This window comes from Juglans regia, chromosome 11 (genome assembly GCF_001411555.2).
Source record: "Juglans regia cultivar Chandler chromosome 11, Walnut 2.0, whole genome shotgun sequence".
NCBI lineage: Eukaryota > Viridiplantae > Streptophyta > Magnoliopsida > Fagales > Juglandaceae > Juglans > Juglans regia.
This window is the reverse complement of record NC_049911.1, coordinates 21,263,896-21,276,536: the sequence shown is the minus strand read 5'-3', so window position 1 is coordinate 21,276,536 and position 12,641 is coordinate 21,263,896. Positions and strand designations below refer to the sequence as shown.

Below are 12,641 nucleotides of genomic sequence, written 5' to 3'. Positions count from 1 at the left end.
TATAATTAATAAAGAGTAATACTACATACAATCGTAGAGTGTGCAAGTGCCGTGCAATCGTTTTAAAAAAGAGTGAGGTCTATTATTAAAAAATTAATTTTTTTTTTCATGTGGATCTAATATTTATTTACTTTTTTTTCAAAACAATTACGCAGCGCTTACATACTAATGACTGCAACTATTATTTCTCATTAATAAAATATTTAAGAAACTAAAAACATACATTTGGTCATTTATTAACTAGATTAGGCTTGAGAGATTTTATATTCAAGTTTGGATGATAAATTGTCCTATTGGTTATAACTATAAGATTGCGTTTGGATATTGAACTAAGTTGAATTGAAATGATAAAATATTATTAAAATATTATTTTTAAATATTATTATTATTTTAGAATTTGAAGAAATTATAATAATGAGTTGAAATGAGTTGAGGAAGAAACGAAGCCTAAATGTTAATTTAGGAATTGATTAAGATAGGGACAAATATGGCAGCGGATTGCGAATCCGTCGTACTAGTTCAACGTCGAATTTGTCTTAAACAACTTGAAACGATAATTCTTATAATAACATTAAGACCTCGTGTATAGTTATACAGATGATATGAGATAGTTTGTGAAAACAATTCAGACCATTAGACCATATTAATATAATATAGCATATCAATGCTCTATACTTTATAATTCAAAAGAAATTCTAGAGATTTTGATCTTAATTCAAGATAGACACATTGTGAAATCGTGCTCGGTAGTATTAATGTACCATGGGATCTATATAATTTGTATAATTATAGAGGATATTGACCCAATATTCATATTCTTATGATTTGCATCTCTTCCTAAAATCTTAGACTCAATTTGTATAAATTGTAAGAAAAATGATAGTTGCAGTCGTGAGTATGTAAGCGTCGTGCAGTCGTTTTAAAAAAAGTGAATAAATATGGGATCCACATGAAAAGAAATTAATTTTTTAATAATAGACTTTATTTTTTTTCAAAACGATTGTACAATATTTATACACTTTACGATTATATATAGCATTACTCAAATTGTAATTTTGCAATCACGGATGAAAGTGATTGCAAAATCTGTTTCTTCGGTTAGCATTTATGTCCGGCAACATTGCCCCTTCGATTAACGCAGCAGTAACTTTAATGACATTATTGTAATTTATAAGTGTCCGAAAGTTGCTTTGGTTTAGCTTTTTTGCAATGAAGTTTCACGTGTGCGCTGAGCAGGATTTATCTCTTCTCTTCTCTTCTCTTCTCCGTACACATGTTTATTTGTTTATTCCTAAATTATTATTTTCATAAACATAAATTAATTCAGAAAACATTTTTTTAAAAAAAGAAAATGAAATTACTTTAGAAGACTGGAGTTGCCAGGTTAACATGCTAATGAGACATTTTACTTGTTTTAAACTTGTTTTGAAAGCAACAGGCCACTTTTTAATATAAAGTCAAACAAACTATGATAGTTTTATTATACTTTATGCCCTTTTAACAATTAAAAAAACATTGTCAAATCAATGAAAATTTGTTTTAATTATAGCTGAGATTGTTTTAAATATATAAAGTGATTTTCATAATAAATAATTTTTTTTCAGAAGCATTACTTTTTTTTTAAAAATAAAAGTATATAGTAGAACTCGAACAAGAATACAATTACAGGATCATGATAAATAACAATTCTTAGGTTGACTTGTAAAAATATTTCATAATTAGTGTGGAAACTTATGAAAATAAAATTGATTAAATATACAAAAATTTTGTATGAGCCATTGTACTGGAAAAAGAGTCAAAGAACTGTCTATATTTTTATTTATCATCTAATATTTTATTTTTTGGCCCGTTCGGATTGAAAAATTATTTTATTTTATCTCATTATTATATTTTTTTAAAATTTTTATATAAAATATAATAAAAAATTAAATTTTTTAAAATTTTTAAATAATAATAATATTAAAAAATAATATTATAATAATATTTTATTTAATTTTAAATTTTTATTTAAAATTATCTCATTTTATCTCACAATTTAAAAAATACGCATTGCCAACTAAGAACAGATCACACACACATATACATACATCGGTAAGAAAACAATCTTCCTCAAAAACATGCAGGAAAACAAAACACAAGGTAAAACAAATATTTTTTTTCCCGGAAATCCAAACCAAAGAGGGAACACCTAGTTAATTCCAGTCCTTGGTTCGAAAATAAACCCCTTTTATAATAATAATAATAAAAAAAAACTCTAATCTAACAAAACCAAATTTAAGGAAATAATTACTCCGATGCCAGAAAGAATCATTAATTACAGATTTTAACTTTCGTTTCTATGTTTGTGGGGTTTGTCTGCGTCTCCGGCCAACTTTAATTTTTTTTCTTTTTCCTCTTTGACAGTTCTCATGAGTCATGAGAGCCTAAAAAAAAGTACCACACAGAGACATAAAGCGAGAGAGAGAGAGAGAGAGAATTTTTGAGGCATAGGCAGAAAGATCCAACAACATGGGTTGAGAGTGAAAGAAGAAAAGCAGCAGAAGGTGCTGTTGTAGCAGTAGCTAATCCTGAGCAAACCCAGAACTTGATTACTATCGGCAAACCTTTTGATCTCTGAATGATCAGTTTTTACTTCAGAAATCCACGCCCATGGTATCGTTTTGAATGCCACATATAACCGTATATGTATTTTTTGCTCTTGTGGTTGACTCTTTGAATCTTTTTGTCTTGCTATATATTTTTATTATTAATTACTGGGTTTTAGAAAAGTTTCTACTTTACTTTTGGACTCATGGCATTGTATGCTTCGGTTTTTGGTTCATAAGGTTGTTCTGAAAAAAAGTGTTGTTGTGTGCATGATCATTTCTTTTATGAATCGAACAAATGTTTGTATTTGTGATAAAACTCTGAAGCATGTAAGATTTATGTTTTTTGGTCATGTTTTCCTTATATGATCCTTTTTCTTTTCTTTGTTTAATTTTGTGGTGTATCTGTGATCGGGTAGTTTGAAAGATTCTAAAATAGATATTGCTGCTTGAACTTAGTTTTTGACTGGGGTTCAATTGATCGGGGGTTCTTTGCGTGCTGATTCTGATCTTTTCATCTAAGTTTTTGAGAACCTGGTTTCTCAGAGTGATTATTCTGATTCATCTGAAGCTGAATTGTTCTCTTTTCTGTATTAATATTTGGTGAACAGAGCAAGAAAAACGTAGGTTTCTCCAGCTAATAAATAATACATCTGGTATTGGGTTCAGTTCCATTAATTGGATCCATTACTGGTCTTCAATCGGACTGAGAGCAGATAAGAGAAGTGGTGGTGTTCTTGGCTGGATTCATGGCAACCCTGTCACATCCTGATTCGAAACGCAAGTATTCTTGGTGGTGGGGCAGCCACATAAGCCCCAAAAATTCCAAATGGCTTCAAGAGAATCTTACAGGTATTGCTTTCTTTGTTGCAGTTTTTTGTTGAAGATACTACTAAATATAGGTTCCAGATCTCTCAAACTTGGACTCACTAGAGACCAGTTTACAATATTTAACGTTTTTATCCTTCCATTTGGTTTGCAGAAGTTAAAGAGAAGGAGAATAATTTAAAGGGATCAGTAATTTCTATCAAAAGTCATTTTTAACGCCCCTGCTCTAAAAAAAAAAAACATTTAAAAAAACCGAGGTTATAGTGTTGATTGAACAAAATGGCTTAAGGATTTAAAAATATTTTGATCCCCTGAAGGAATTGTGGAGGATTTTACCTGTGACATTGCCTTTATACTTCATATTGTTGCCATCTCAGTTGTTATAAAATATCTGATTACTCTTCTTTTATTCAATTTCCGTGATTGAGAGCGTTGCATATGTGGTGCACATGGGCATGGCACCATGAGATTTTCTGTTGAAATAGCCGCATTAACAAGTATTATATGGAAGGGTAGTTGTGAGTTCGTCAAATATAAATGGAAAAGCCTGCTGGTCTAGGGTCTCTTAATTTATCTCCTCTCTGGCCATGGACACCACATACTATTTAGGTGAACCACTAGTCCCTATAGCTTAGCTGCGGGAATTTTCTAAATAATGTAGCTTAACTAGAAAAATTCAATCAGTTCTATTGTTCTATGAGTCCTTGCAATTATTAGCTTGGCCAGGTTATTTGCAGATGAATCCAAGGCCCGATAGCCTCCATATCCTACCACAGAACTAAAGTTTTAATCAAATGACCTAATATTTATAATTGCTGAGAATTGAAATTTCTGGATCACACATAAAGATGGAATGGATGTTGATTACTTATAAAAAAAAAAAGTAACGGAAACAGAAACAGAACAGATGAAATGACTGTCCTTGCGATCATATCAGAATTATCATTCTAAATTCATCTTGATTTTGTTCAAATGCTGTGATCATGGTCTTTTCATGTTTCACCCTATATCTATTTTAGTTATACCTTTTCTGAGCCCTTTTTTTTTCTTTTATGGAATTAGAGAGAGTGCTCTCTCCGTCCAACTGATGAAAGATTTCTTCTCTGCTTGAACAGATATGGATGCAAAAGTCAAACAAATGATCAAGCTTATTGAAGAAGATGCAGATTCCTTTGCAAGAAGGGCAGAGATGTATTATAAGAAACGACCAGAGCTTATGAAACTTGTTGAAGAGTTTTACCGAGCATACCGGGCATTGGCTGAAAAATATGATCATGCAACTGGAGCGCTACGCCAAGCTCATAGGACTATGGCAGAAGCATTTCCAAACCAAATTCCATTTGATGACTCACCTGCAGGTTCTTCTGCAAGTGAGAATGATCCTCAAACACCTGAAATGCCACCCCTGATACATTCCATTTTTTACCCTGATGAGCTGCAAAAGGATGCTTTGGGACTTTCTCCATCTGCTTTCCATGTTTTCAAGAGGAGTGGAGCTTTTACTGAAGAACCTACTGTGACAAGCAGAAAAACTCTAAAAGAGCCTAATGATTCGTTTGGCGAAGGAAAGGCAAGAAAAGGCCTTAATTTTCCAGATGAAGAAGATAAAGAACAATCCACCCAAAATAATGGGAGCAAACATATCAATGCTCAAGTTCTTTCCCAGTCTGAGCAATTGGGTAAAGCTGAGACGGAAATTTTGACCTTAAAGGAAACTCTTGCTAAATTAGAAGCCGAAAAGGAAGCTGCCCTACTTCAGTATCAACAGAGTCTAGAGAGATTTTCTGCTCTGGAATCAGAAGTCTCTAGTGCGCAGAAGGATTCCAAGGGATTTGGTCAACGAGCCAGTCAAGCTGAAGCTGAAGTTCAAACTTTGAAGGAAGCCCTTTCCAAACTACAGTCAGAAAGGGATGCTAGTGTTCTTCAATACCAGCAGTGTATGGAAATGATATCTAAGTTGGAGGATGAAGTCTCTCATGCCCGGAAGGATGCTGGAGAACTTAATGAGCGTGCTAGTAAAACTGAAGTTGAAGCTAAAGCCATAAAGCAAGACCTTGTAACAGTAGAAGCTGAAAAAGAAGCTGCCCTTGCTCAATACAATCAGTGTTTGGAGATGATATCTAACTTGGAGGAGAGATTACTGCAGGCAGACGAGAATGCCAGAATGACTAGCGAAAGAGCTGATAAAGCTGAAACCATAGTTGAGCTCCTGAGGCAAGAACTTGCCAGATTAACTGAAGAGAAGGAAGCTGCTGCCCTCCAGTACCAGCAATGCTTGGAGACTATTGCTGATCTGGAGCATAAAATCTCTTATGCACAGGAGGAGGCCCAAAGGTTAACATGTGAGATAGATGATGGAGTTGTGAAGCTAAAGGGTGCTGAGGAAAGGTGTCTTCTGTTGGAAAAATCAAATCAAACTCTGCAGTCTGAGTTGGAGTCTTTGGTGGAGAAGATGGGGTCTCAAAGTGAAGAACTTACGGAGAAGCAGAAGGAATTAGGTAGACTTTGGAGTTGCATACAGGAAGAGCGTTTGCGATTCGTGGAGGCTGAAACTGCTTTCCAAACTCTGCAGCATTTACATGCTGAATCTCAGGAAGAACTGAGATCTCTGGGTGAAGAACTTCAAAATAGGACCCAAATGCTGAAGGAAATGGAAACTTGTAATCAAGGTTTAGAGGATGAAGTCCAGAGGGCTAAGGAGGAGAACAAGAGCCTGAATGAGCTCAATTTGTCTTCAGTTGTCTCAATTAAAAATCTGCAAGATGAGATCTTAAGTTTGAGGGAGACAATAGGGAAACTTGAAGAGGAGGTTGAACTTCGAGTGGACCAAAGAAATGCTCTTCAGCAAGAAATATACTGTCTGAGAGAAGAACTTAATGAGCTGAACAAGAAACACTTGACTGTGATGGACCAGGTGGAGTCAGTAGGCTATGATTCAGAGTGCTTTGGGTCATCTGTGAAGGAGTTGCAGGTGGAGAACTCAGAACTGAAAGAGATGTGTGAGGCAGAGAACAGCGAAAAAGTTCTTCTGTTGGAAAAGTTGGAAATCATGGAGAAACTTCTCGAGAAAAATGTTGCTTTGGAGAATTCCCTCTCAGATTTGCATGTTGAGTTAGAAGGGGTTAAAGAGAAAGTCAAAACATTGGAAGAATCCTGCCAAACTCTTTTGGGAGAGAAATCCACTCTTGTAGATGAGAAGGCTACCTTGATTTCTCAATTACAGAGTACAGCTGAAAATTTGGAGAAACTCTCCGAGAAAAACAACTTTCTTGAGAATTCCCTTTGTGATGCAAATGCTGAACTTGAAGTATTGAGGGTAAAATCCAAGAGCTTAGAAGATTCATATCTGTTGCTTGATAAGGAGAAGTCTGGCCTGGTCACTGAGCACGGAAGCTTAGTTTCTCAGCTGGATGTCACTAAGCAAAGACTGGAAGATCTGGAGAAAAGTTTTTCAGAACTTGAACACAAGCACTCTGATCTTGAGAATGAGAGAGAATGCTCACTTCGTAAAGTAGAAGAACTGCAGGCTTCCCTGGACGCTGCACAGCAAGAACATGCCAGCTTTTCAAGCTCAAGTGAAAAACGGTTGGCTGGCATGGAATTACAGATCCATGTTCTAGAAGAAGAAGGGCAGTGCAGGAAGAAAGAATATGAAGAGCAGCAAGACAAAACTTTCAGTGCTCAGATTGAGATCTTCATCTTGCAGAAAAGTGTACGTGATCTTGAAAAAAAAATTGTCTCTCTTTTGATTGAGTGCCAAAATATCTTGGAGGCATCCAAATTATCGGGAAAACTCATTTCTGAACTAGAGCATGAAAATCTTGAACAACAGGCGGAATTGAAGTCCTTGTTTGGACAAATGATAAATTTAAGGATGGGGCTGTATCAGGTTTTAAAAACTCTTGAGATTGACGCAGACCATATGTTTGAAAATAAGGTCAACCAAGATGAAGCACTTCTGAGACACATACTGAGCAAGCTTCAAGAGAAACAGGATTCTATCTCTAGGAGTTATGATGAAAATCAGCTGCTACTAATTGAGAAGTCAGTTCTTGTTACGCTGCTGAGGCAACTGAAAGTAGATGCAGTAAATGTTATGACAGAAAGGGACAACCTTGCTGGGGAATTCAGGATTCGGTCTGAGCAGTTCTCTGAGTTGCAGATGGAGATCGAAAAACTTTTGGGGATGAATGAAAAATTGAGGTTGAAAGTAATGGAGGGAGATCACAGAATCGAGGAGTTGATAACTGAAACAGAGAATATGCGTGGCCAGTTGATGGACTTGCAAAGAACCAATCGGAACTTACAAGAAGATTATTTCAAGGTGCTGGGAGAGAAAAATTCCTTGATGAAGGAAGCATTTGAGTTGGTGGGAGAAAAAAGTGACCTAGAAGAAGCTAACTGGGTCTTATTTGGTGAAATAATGTCTCAGTGCAATATTTCTTTGATTTTTAATAATATGGTCATTGAAAAGTTTTCAGAAGTGAAAGAGCTGACTGAAGAACTGGATAAACTTTGTTGTATCAATAATGACCTTGAAGAGAAGGAAAGATTAATGGAGGGGAAATTAGAAGATGTAGAAACGGAAAATTTAAACCTCAAGGAGTCATTGAATGAGTCAGAGACTGAGTTTGCATCACTTAAATCTTTTAGTGATCAATTAAGATTTGAAATTGCACACGGGAAGGATCTATTGTCTCGGAAAGAAAATGAGCTTTTGGAAGCAGAGCAGATATTCAGTGCAACTGAAAATGAGAAAAGAGAGTTGCATAAATTAGTGGGGGATCTTAAGGATAAGTATGATGAGGCTAAATTGATAATCAAAGATCAGGAGAAGCAGATTCTGAAATTATCTGCTGATAATGACGATCAGAGTAAGGAGATGGGATGTGTACGTGAAGTGAATCAGAAATTGGAGTCTGACCTGTGCAGACTGTGTGAAGAACTTAGGGGCGCCACAATTAGGGAAGAAAGCTTGAATTCTGAAATGCAAAAGGGAACAGAGGCGATTAAACTGTGGGAGAGTCAGGCTGCCACATTTTTTGCTGAACTGCAAATCTCCAGTGTCCGTGAAGTGTTGTTGGAAGGAAGGATTCATGACCTAGCTATTGCATGTGAGAGCCTTGAAAATAGGAGTAATTGCAAAGATAAGGAGATTGAATTGCTGAAAGAAAGAGTTAGCACCCTGGAAGGTGAAAACGAAGGACTGGAAGAAAGCTTGAATTCTGAAATGCGAAAGGGAACAGAGGAGATTAAAATGTGGGAGAGTCAGGCTGCCACATTTTTTGCTGAACTGCAAATCTCCAGTGTCGTTGAAGTGTTGTTTGAAGGAAGGGTTCATGACCTAGCTATTGCATGTGAGAGCCTTGAAAATAGGATTAATTGCAAAGATAAGGAGATTGAATTGCTGAAAGAAAGAGTTAGCACCTTGGAAGGTGAAAACGAAGGACTGGAAGAAAGCTTGAATTCTGAAATGCGAAAGGGAACAGAGGAGATTAAACTGTGGGAGAGTCAGGCTGCCGCATTTTTTGCTGAACTGCAAATCTCCAGTGTCCGCGAAGTGTTGTTTGAAGGAAGGATTCATGGCCTAGCTATTGCATGTGAGAGCCTTGAAAATAGGAGTAATTGCAAAGATAAGGAGATTGAATTGCTGAAAGAAAGAGTTAGCACCTTGGTAGGTGAAAACGAAGGACTGGAAGAAAGCTTGAATTCTGAAATGCGAAAGGGAACAGAGGAGATTAAACTGTGGCAGAGTCAGGCTGCCACATTTTTTGCTGAACTGCAAATCTCCAGTGTCCGTGAAGTGTTGTTTGAAGGAAGAATTCATGACCTAGCTATTGCATGTGAGAGCCTTGAAAATAGGAGTAATTGCAAAGATGAGGAGATTGGATGGCTGAAAGAAAGAATTAGCACCTTGGAAGGTGAAAATGAAGGACTAGAAGAAAGCTTGAATTCTGAAACGCGAAAGGGAACAGAGGAGATTAAACTGTGGGAGAGTCAGGCTGCTGCATTTTTTGCTGAACTGCAAATCTCCAGTGTCCGTGAAGTGTTGTTTGAAGGAAGGATTCATGAGCTAACTAGTGCATGTGAGAGACTTGAAAATAGGAGTAATTGCAAAGATACGGAGATTGAATTGCTGAAAGAAAGAGTTGGCACCTTGGAAGGTGAAAACGGAGTACTACAAGCTCAGTTGGCCGCTTATACCCATGCTGTTATCTCTGTTAAACATAGCGTATCTTCTCTGGAGAAGCATACACTTCTTCATAGTAGGCTTTCTGCAGTTGGAAATGAAAAGGCAAAGGTAATTTCCATCGCACCACTTAACTCAGTTCTTTAGACCAAGGTGATACTAACCGTTTCGTAAATGCTTAATTATATTTATTTGCAGAACTGGATTGATCTTCACCAATTTTATCTATTGTCACATGTTTGGTTCTTAAAGCTACAATTGAACATTCCACTAGCATGGCTTTTACTTTCCCATCTCTGCTCAATGATTAGCTTAGAATATTTGTAGAATTAATGCTTGAGTTGGAGGTGTTTAATCATGTAAGAACCTTTAAAAGTAAGCTGGATCTTTTTTTAATTCTTTTGGTTTAGCACGTAGGGGACAACTTATGACATAGTGGAAAAGTTTTTTTTTTTTTTTCATTTTTTTCTCCCTTTGCCCCTAACTATACTTATGAGGTTTTGGGGCTCATCTAATGTTCAATGTTAAATTTGTCTCCAACTCTGCCCTGTGGTTTTGCGTCTTATAATGTTCATTGGTTATTTTTAGTGAGGAGCCACATCATGCTGAGTGGGGGATAATTGGCCCGACTGAAATTCGTGGAGGTTTGGGGGCATATATCAAGTATATGATAGATTTTGAAATGATTTTGTGAAGGCACTGAAGCAATTTTTTATCAGTACTTTACTTTCAAAAAAAAAATAGCTCTCCTTGCAATTTGGGTCCCCCATCTCTTTCATGTGCAGTCGCTGGAGAAGAATTAGCAAGGGCAAAAAGTCCTAGTGGGAAACTTTAATTATTATTTTTAAAACTTTTCCAGAAAAAAATTCTCATATTTTCTAAACTGATATTCATTTATTTGATTGTTCGTCAAACAATGGTTCATAGTCATGGCAGACTTGCCTATTGTGTCGAGCATATGATGAAAATGTACAAATGCTCTATTGCCTGTCTTTCACCGATTCTCCTCCGTTTTAGAAATGGCATTGCCACTACCTTTGGCACCACCCAGTTATAGTTTAGCATAATTTTCCTTTCACGATTTATTTAGTTTAATTGAAATTATATTTACTATAGATAGCTGAAATTGATTCTTCTTGGACTTTAATATTTAGTTTTTGAATAACTAATTTCTTGGTATTAGGTTGTTTAATAGTGAACCATGTCTTGTGAACGATGCAAACTAGTAGAGAATAGTTTTTTTTTTAACGTTGATTTAATAGAGTTCTTATTTGTTTTTTTGAAAAGAATTCAAGTATTGTAATTTATTATTTATTAATCTATTTAGATTCAACATCCACCGAGGGAAAATCCTAACCCCACTGCTTATTTTCTACTTGTCTGTAGGATGTTCTTTTGGTGAATCGCCCACATGCTGAAATCTATCAACATATGGATGGAAATGGAATTACCATGGTGCCAGACGAATTGTCAGACTTGCAGAATTTGCAAAGGAGGGTGGAAGCTATTGAAAAGGCAGTGGTGGAAATGGAAAGGCTGGCAACGCTGGAACAACTAAATGCTAATGGCAAGCTAGAGGCTGCAATGAGGGAAATCGAAGAGTTGAAACTTCAGAGTCACTCGAGTCAAGAAAATGCTCAAGCAAGCAAGCATGTTACTCCACACCAACCTGAAGGGAAAAGGGTGCATGATAATGGTCTGAGTCAGGGGATGCAGACACGGGAGGTCTCTGATGCAAGAAATGAAGTTCTGACTAAAGACATCATGCTTGATCAGATATCAGAGTGTTCATCTTATGGTATAAGCAGGAGAGAAACTGCAGAGGCTGATCAGATGCTTAAGTTATGGGAAACCACTGACCGGGATGGCAGCATTGACCCGATGGTTGGCAAGGGTCAGAAGGGGGCTATGGCACAACCCCACAATCAGATTGAACCAGTCAAGGAGCACAAACCTTCACGCACCCCTTCAGAGTCATTACTCGAGAAGGAGTTGGCTGTGGACAAGTTAGAAATATCTGGGAGACTTGCTGAGCCCCGTCAGAGAGGGAATAAGAGGAAGATTTTAGAAAGACTTGATTCTGATGCACAAAAGTTGACAAACCTGCAAATCACAGTGGAAGATTTAAAAAGGAAGGTAGAGAATACTGAGAAAAGTAGGAAGGATAAAGGTGTTCAATGTGATACAATCAAGGGGCAGCTGGGTGAAGCTGAGGAATCCATCATTAAGTTGTTTGATGTAAATCGCAAATTGATCAAGACAGTAGAAAATAGTTCCCTATCTTTTGATGGAGTTTCTACACTAGACTCAGATGAGAGTGTGAATGCCAGGAGAAAATTTTCTGACGAAGCACAAAGAGGGTCTGAAAAAATCGGTCAGTTGCAGTTGGAGGTGCAGAAAGTACAGTTTCTTCTGCTGAAGCTTGATGACGAGAAGGAAATGCAAGGGAAAACAAGAATCACTGACCGAAAACCTAAAGTTCTCCTGCGAGATTATCTCTATGGTGGGGTAAGAACCAACCAGAGGAGAAAGAAAACGACCTTTTGTGCATGTGTCCGACCTCCAACCAATGGCGATTGAAGCAGTTAAAATTATTCTGCATTTATTGGGGATGAAAATAATTGAGATATTAGTTTCATTCCCTATAGAGTTTCATTCATCGAGATGTTAGGCCCACATGTTTTACTTTGTTTTGTAGACAGAATCGTCTTCTTTGTCTCAGAAATCCTGCTGTAAATTTCAGAACCATATAATTTTACGGATTCTGCTCTTATGGAGCATGATTCGCCCCACCCCAATTTTCTATCTTGTATAAGTAACTTGGGTGCAAACCCATCTTCTTCAAGGTTACCAAAGTTGTCCTATGCATTGAGTTCATTGAATGTTGCACGTCTCGCATGCCGAAACACTACAAAGAAACCACAAAGAGGGTAGGACTGCAGTTATCTTACTGACAGTGGTCATGTGAACAACTGGGAACTGGATAATTCTCAAATGATTTAAATTGATCATACGAAACCTCTATACTTTATTACAGT

General features: G+C 36.7%; 1 protein-coding gene across 1 annotated transcript; it reads left to right on the top strand.

Moving 5' to 3' along the window:
• Positions 1-2,431: 2,431 nt before the first annotated feature.
• On the top strand, positions 2,432-12,493 carry LOC109018557 (protein NETWORKED 1D-like). The gene is made up of 4 exons (XM_019000722.1): positions 2,432-2,652; positions 3,197-3,437; positions 4,529-9,714; positions 10,990-12,493. The coding sequence occupies exons 2-4, from the start codon at positions 3,335-3,337 to the stop codon at positions 12,181-12,183; spliced, it is 6,483 nt and encodes a 2,160-aa protein (XP_018856267.1). The 5' UTR covers positions 2,432-2,652; positions 3,197-3,334; the 3' UTR covers positions 12,184-12,493.
• The last annotated feature ends 148 nt before the right edge of the window (positions 12,494-12,641 follow it).

Excerpts from the sequence above, each read along its gene's own strand:
- LOC109018557 (XM_019000722.1), top strand. The coding sequence starts at position 3,335 with ATGGCAACCCTGTCACATCCTGATTCGAAACGCAAGTATTCTTGGTGG. Across the intron at positions 3,438-4,528 it reads GCTTCAAGAGAATCTTACAG|ATATGGATGCAAAAGTCAAA; the intron begins GTATTGCTTTCT and ends CTGCTTGAACAG. Across the intron at positions 9,715-10,989 it reads TTGGAAATGAAAAGGCAAAG|GATGTTCTTTTGGTGAATCG; the intron begins GTAATTTCCATC and ends ACTTGTCTGTAG.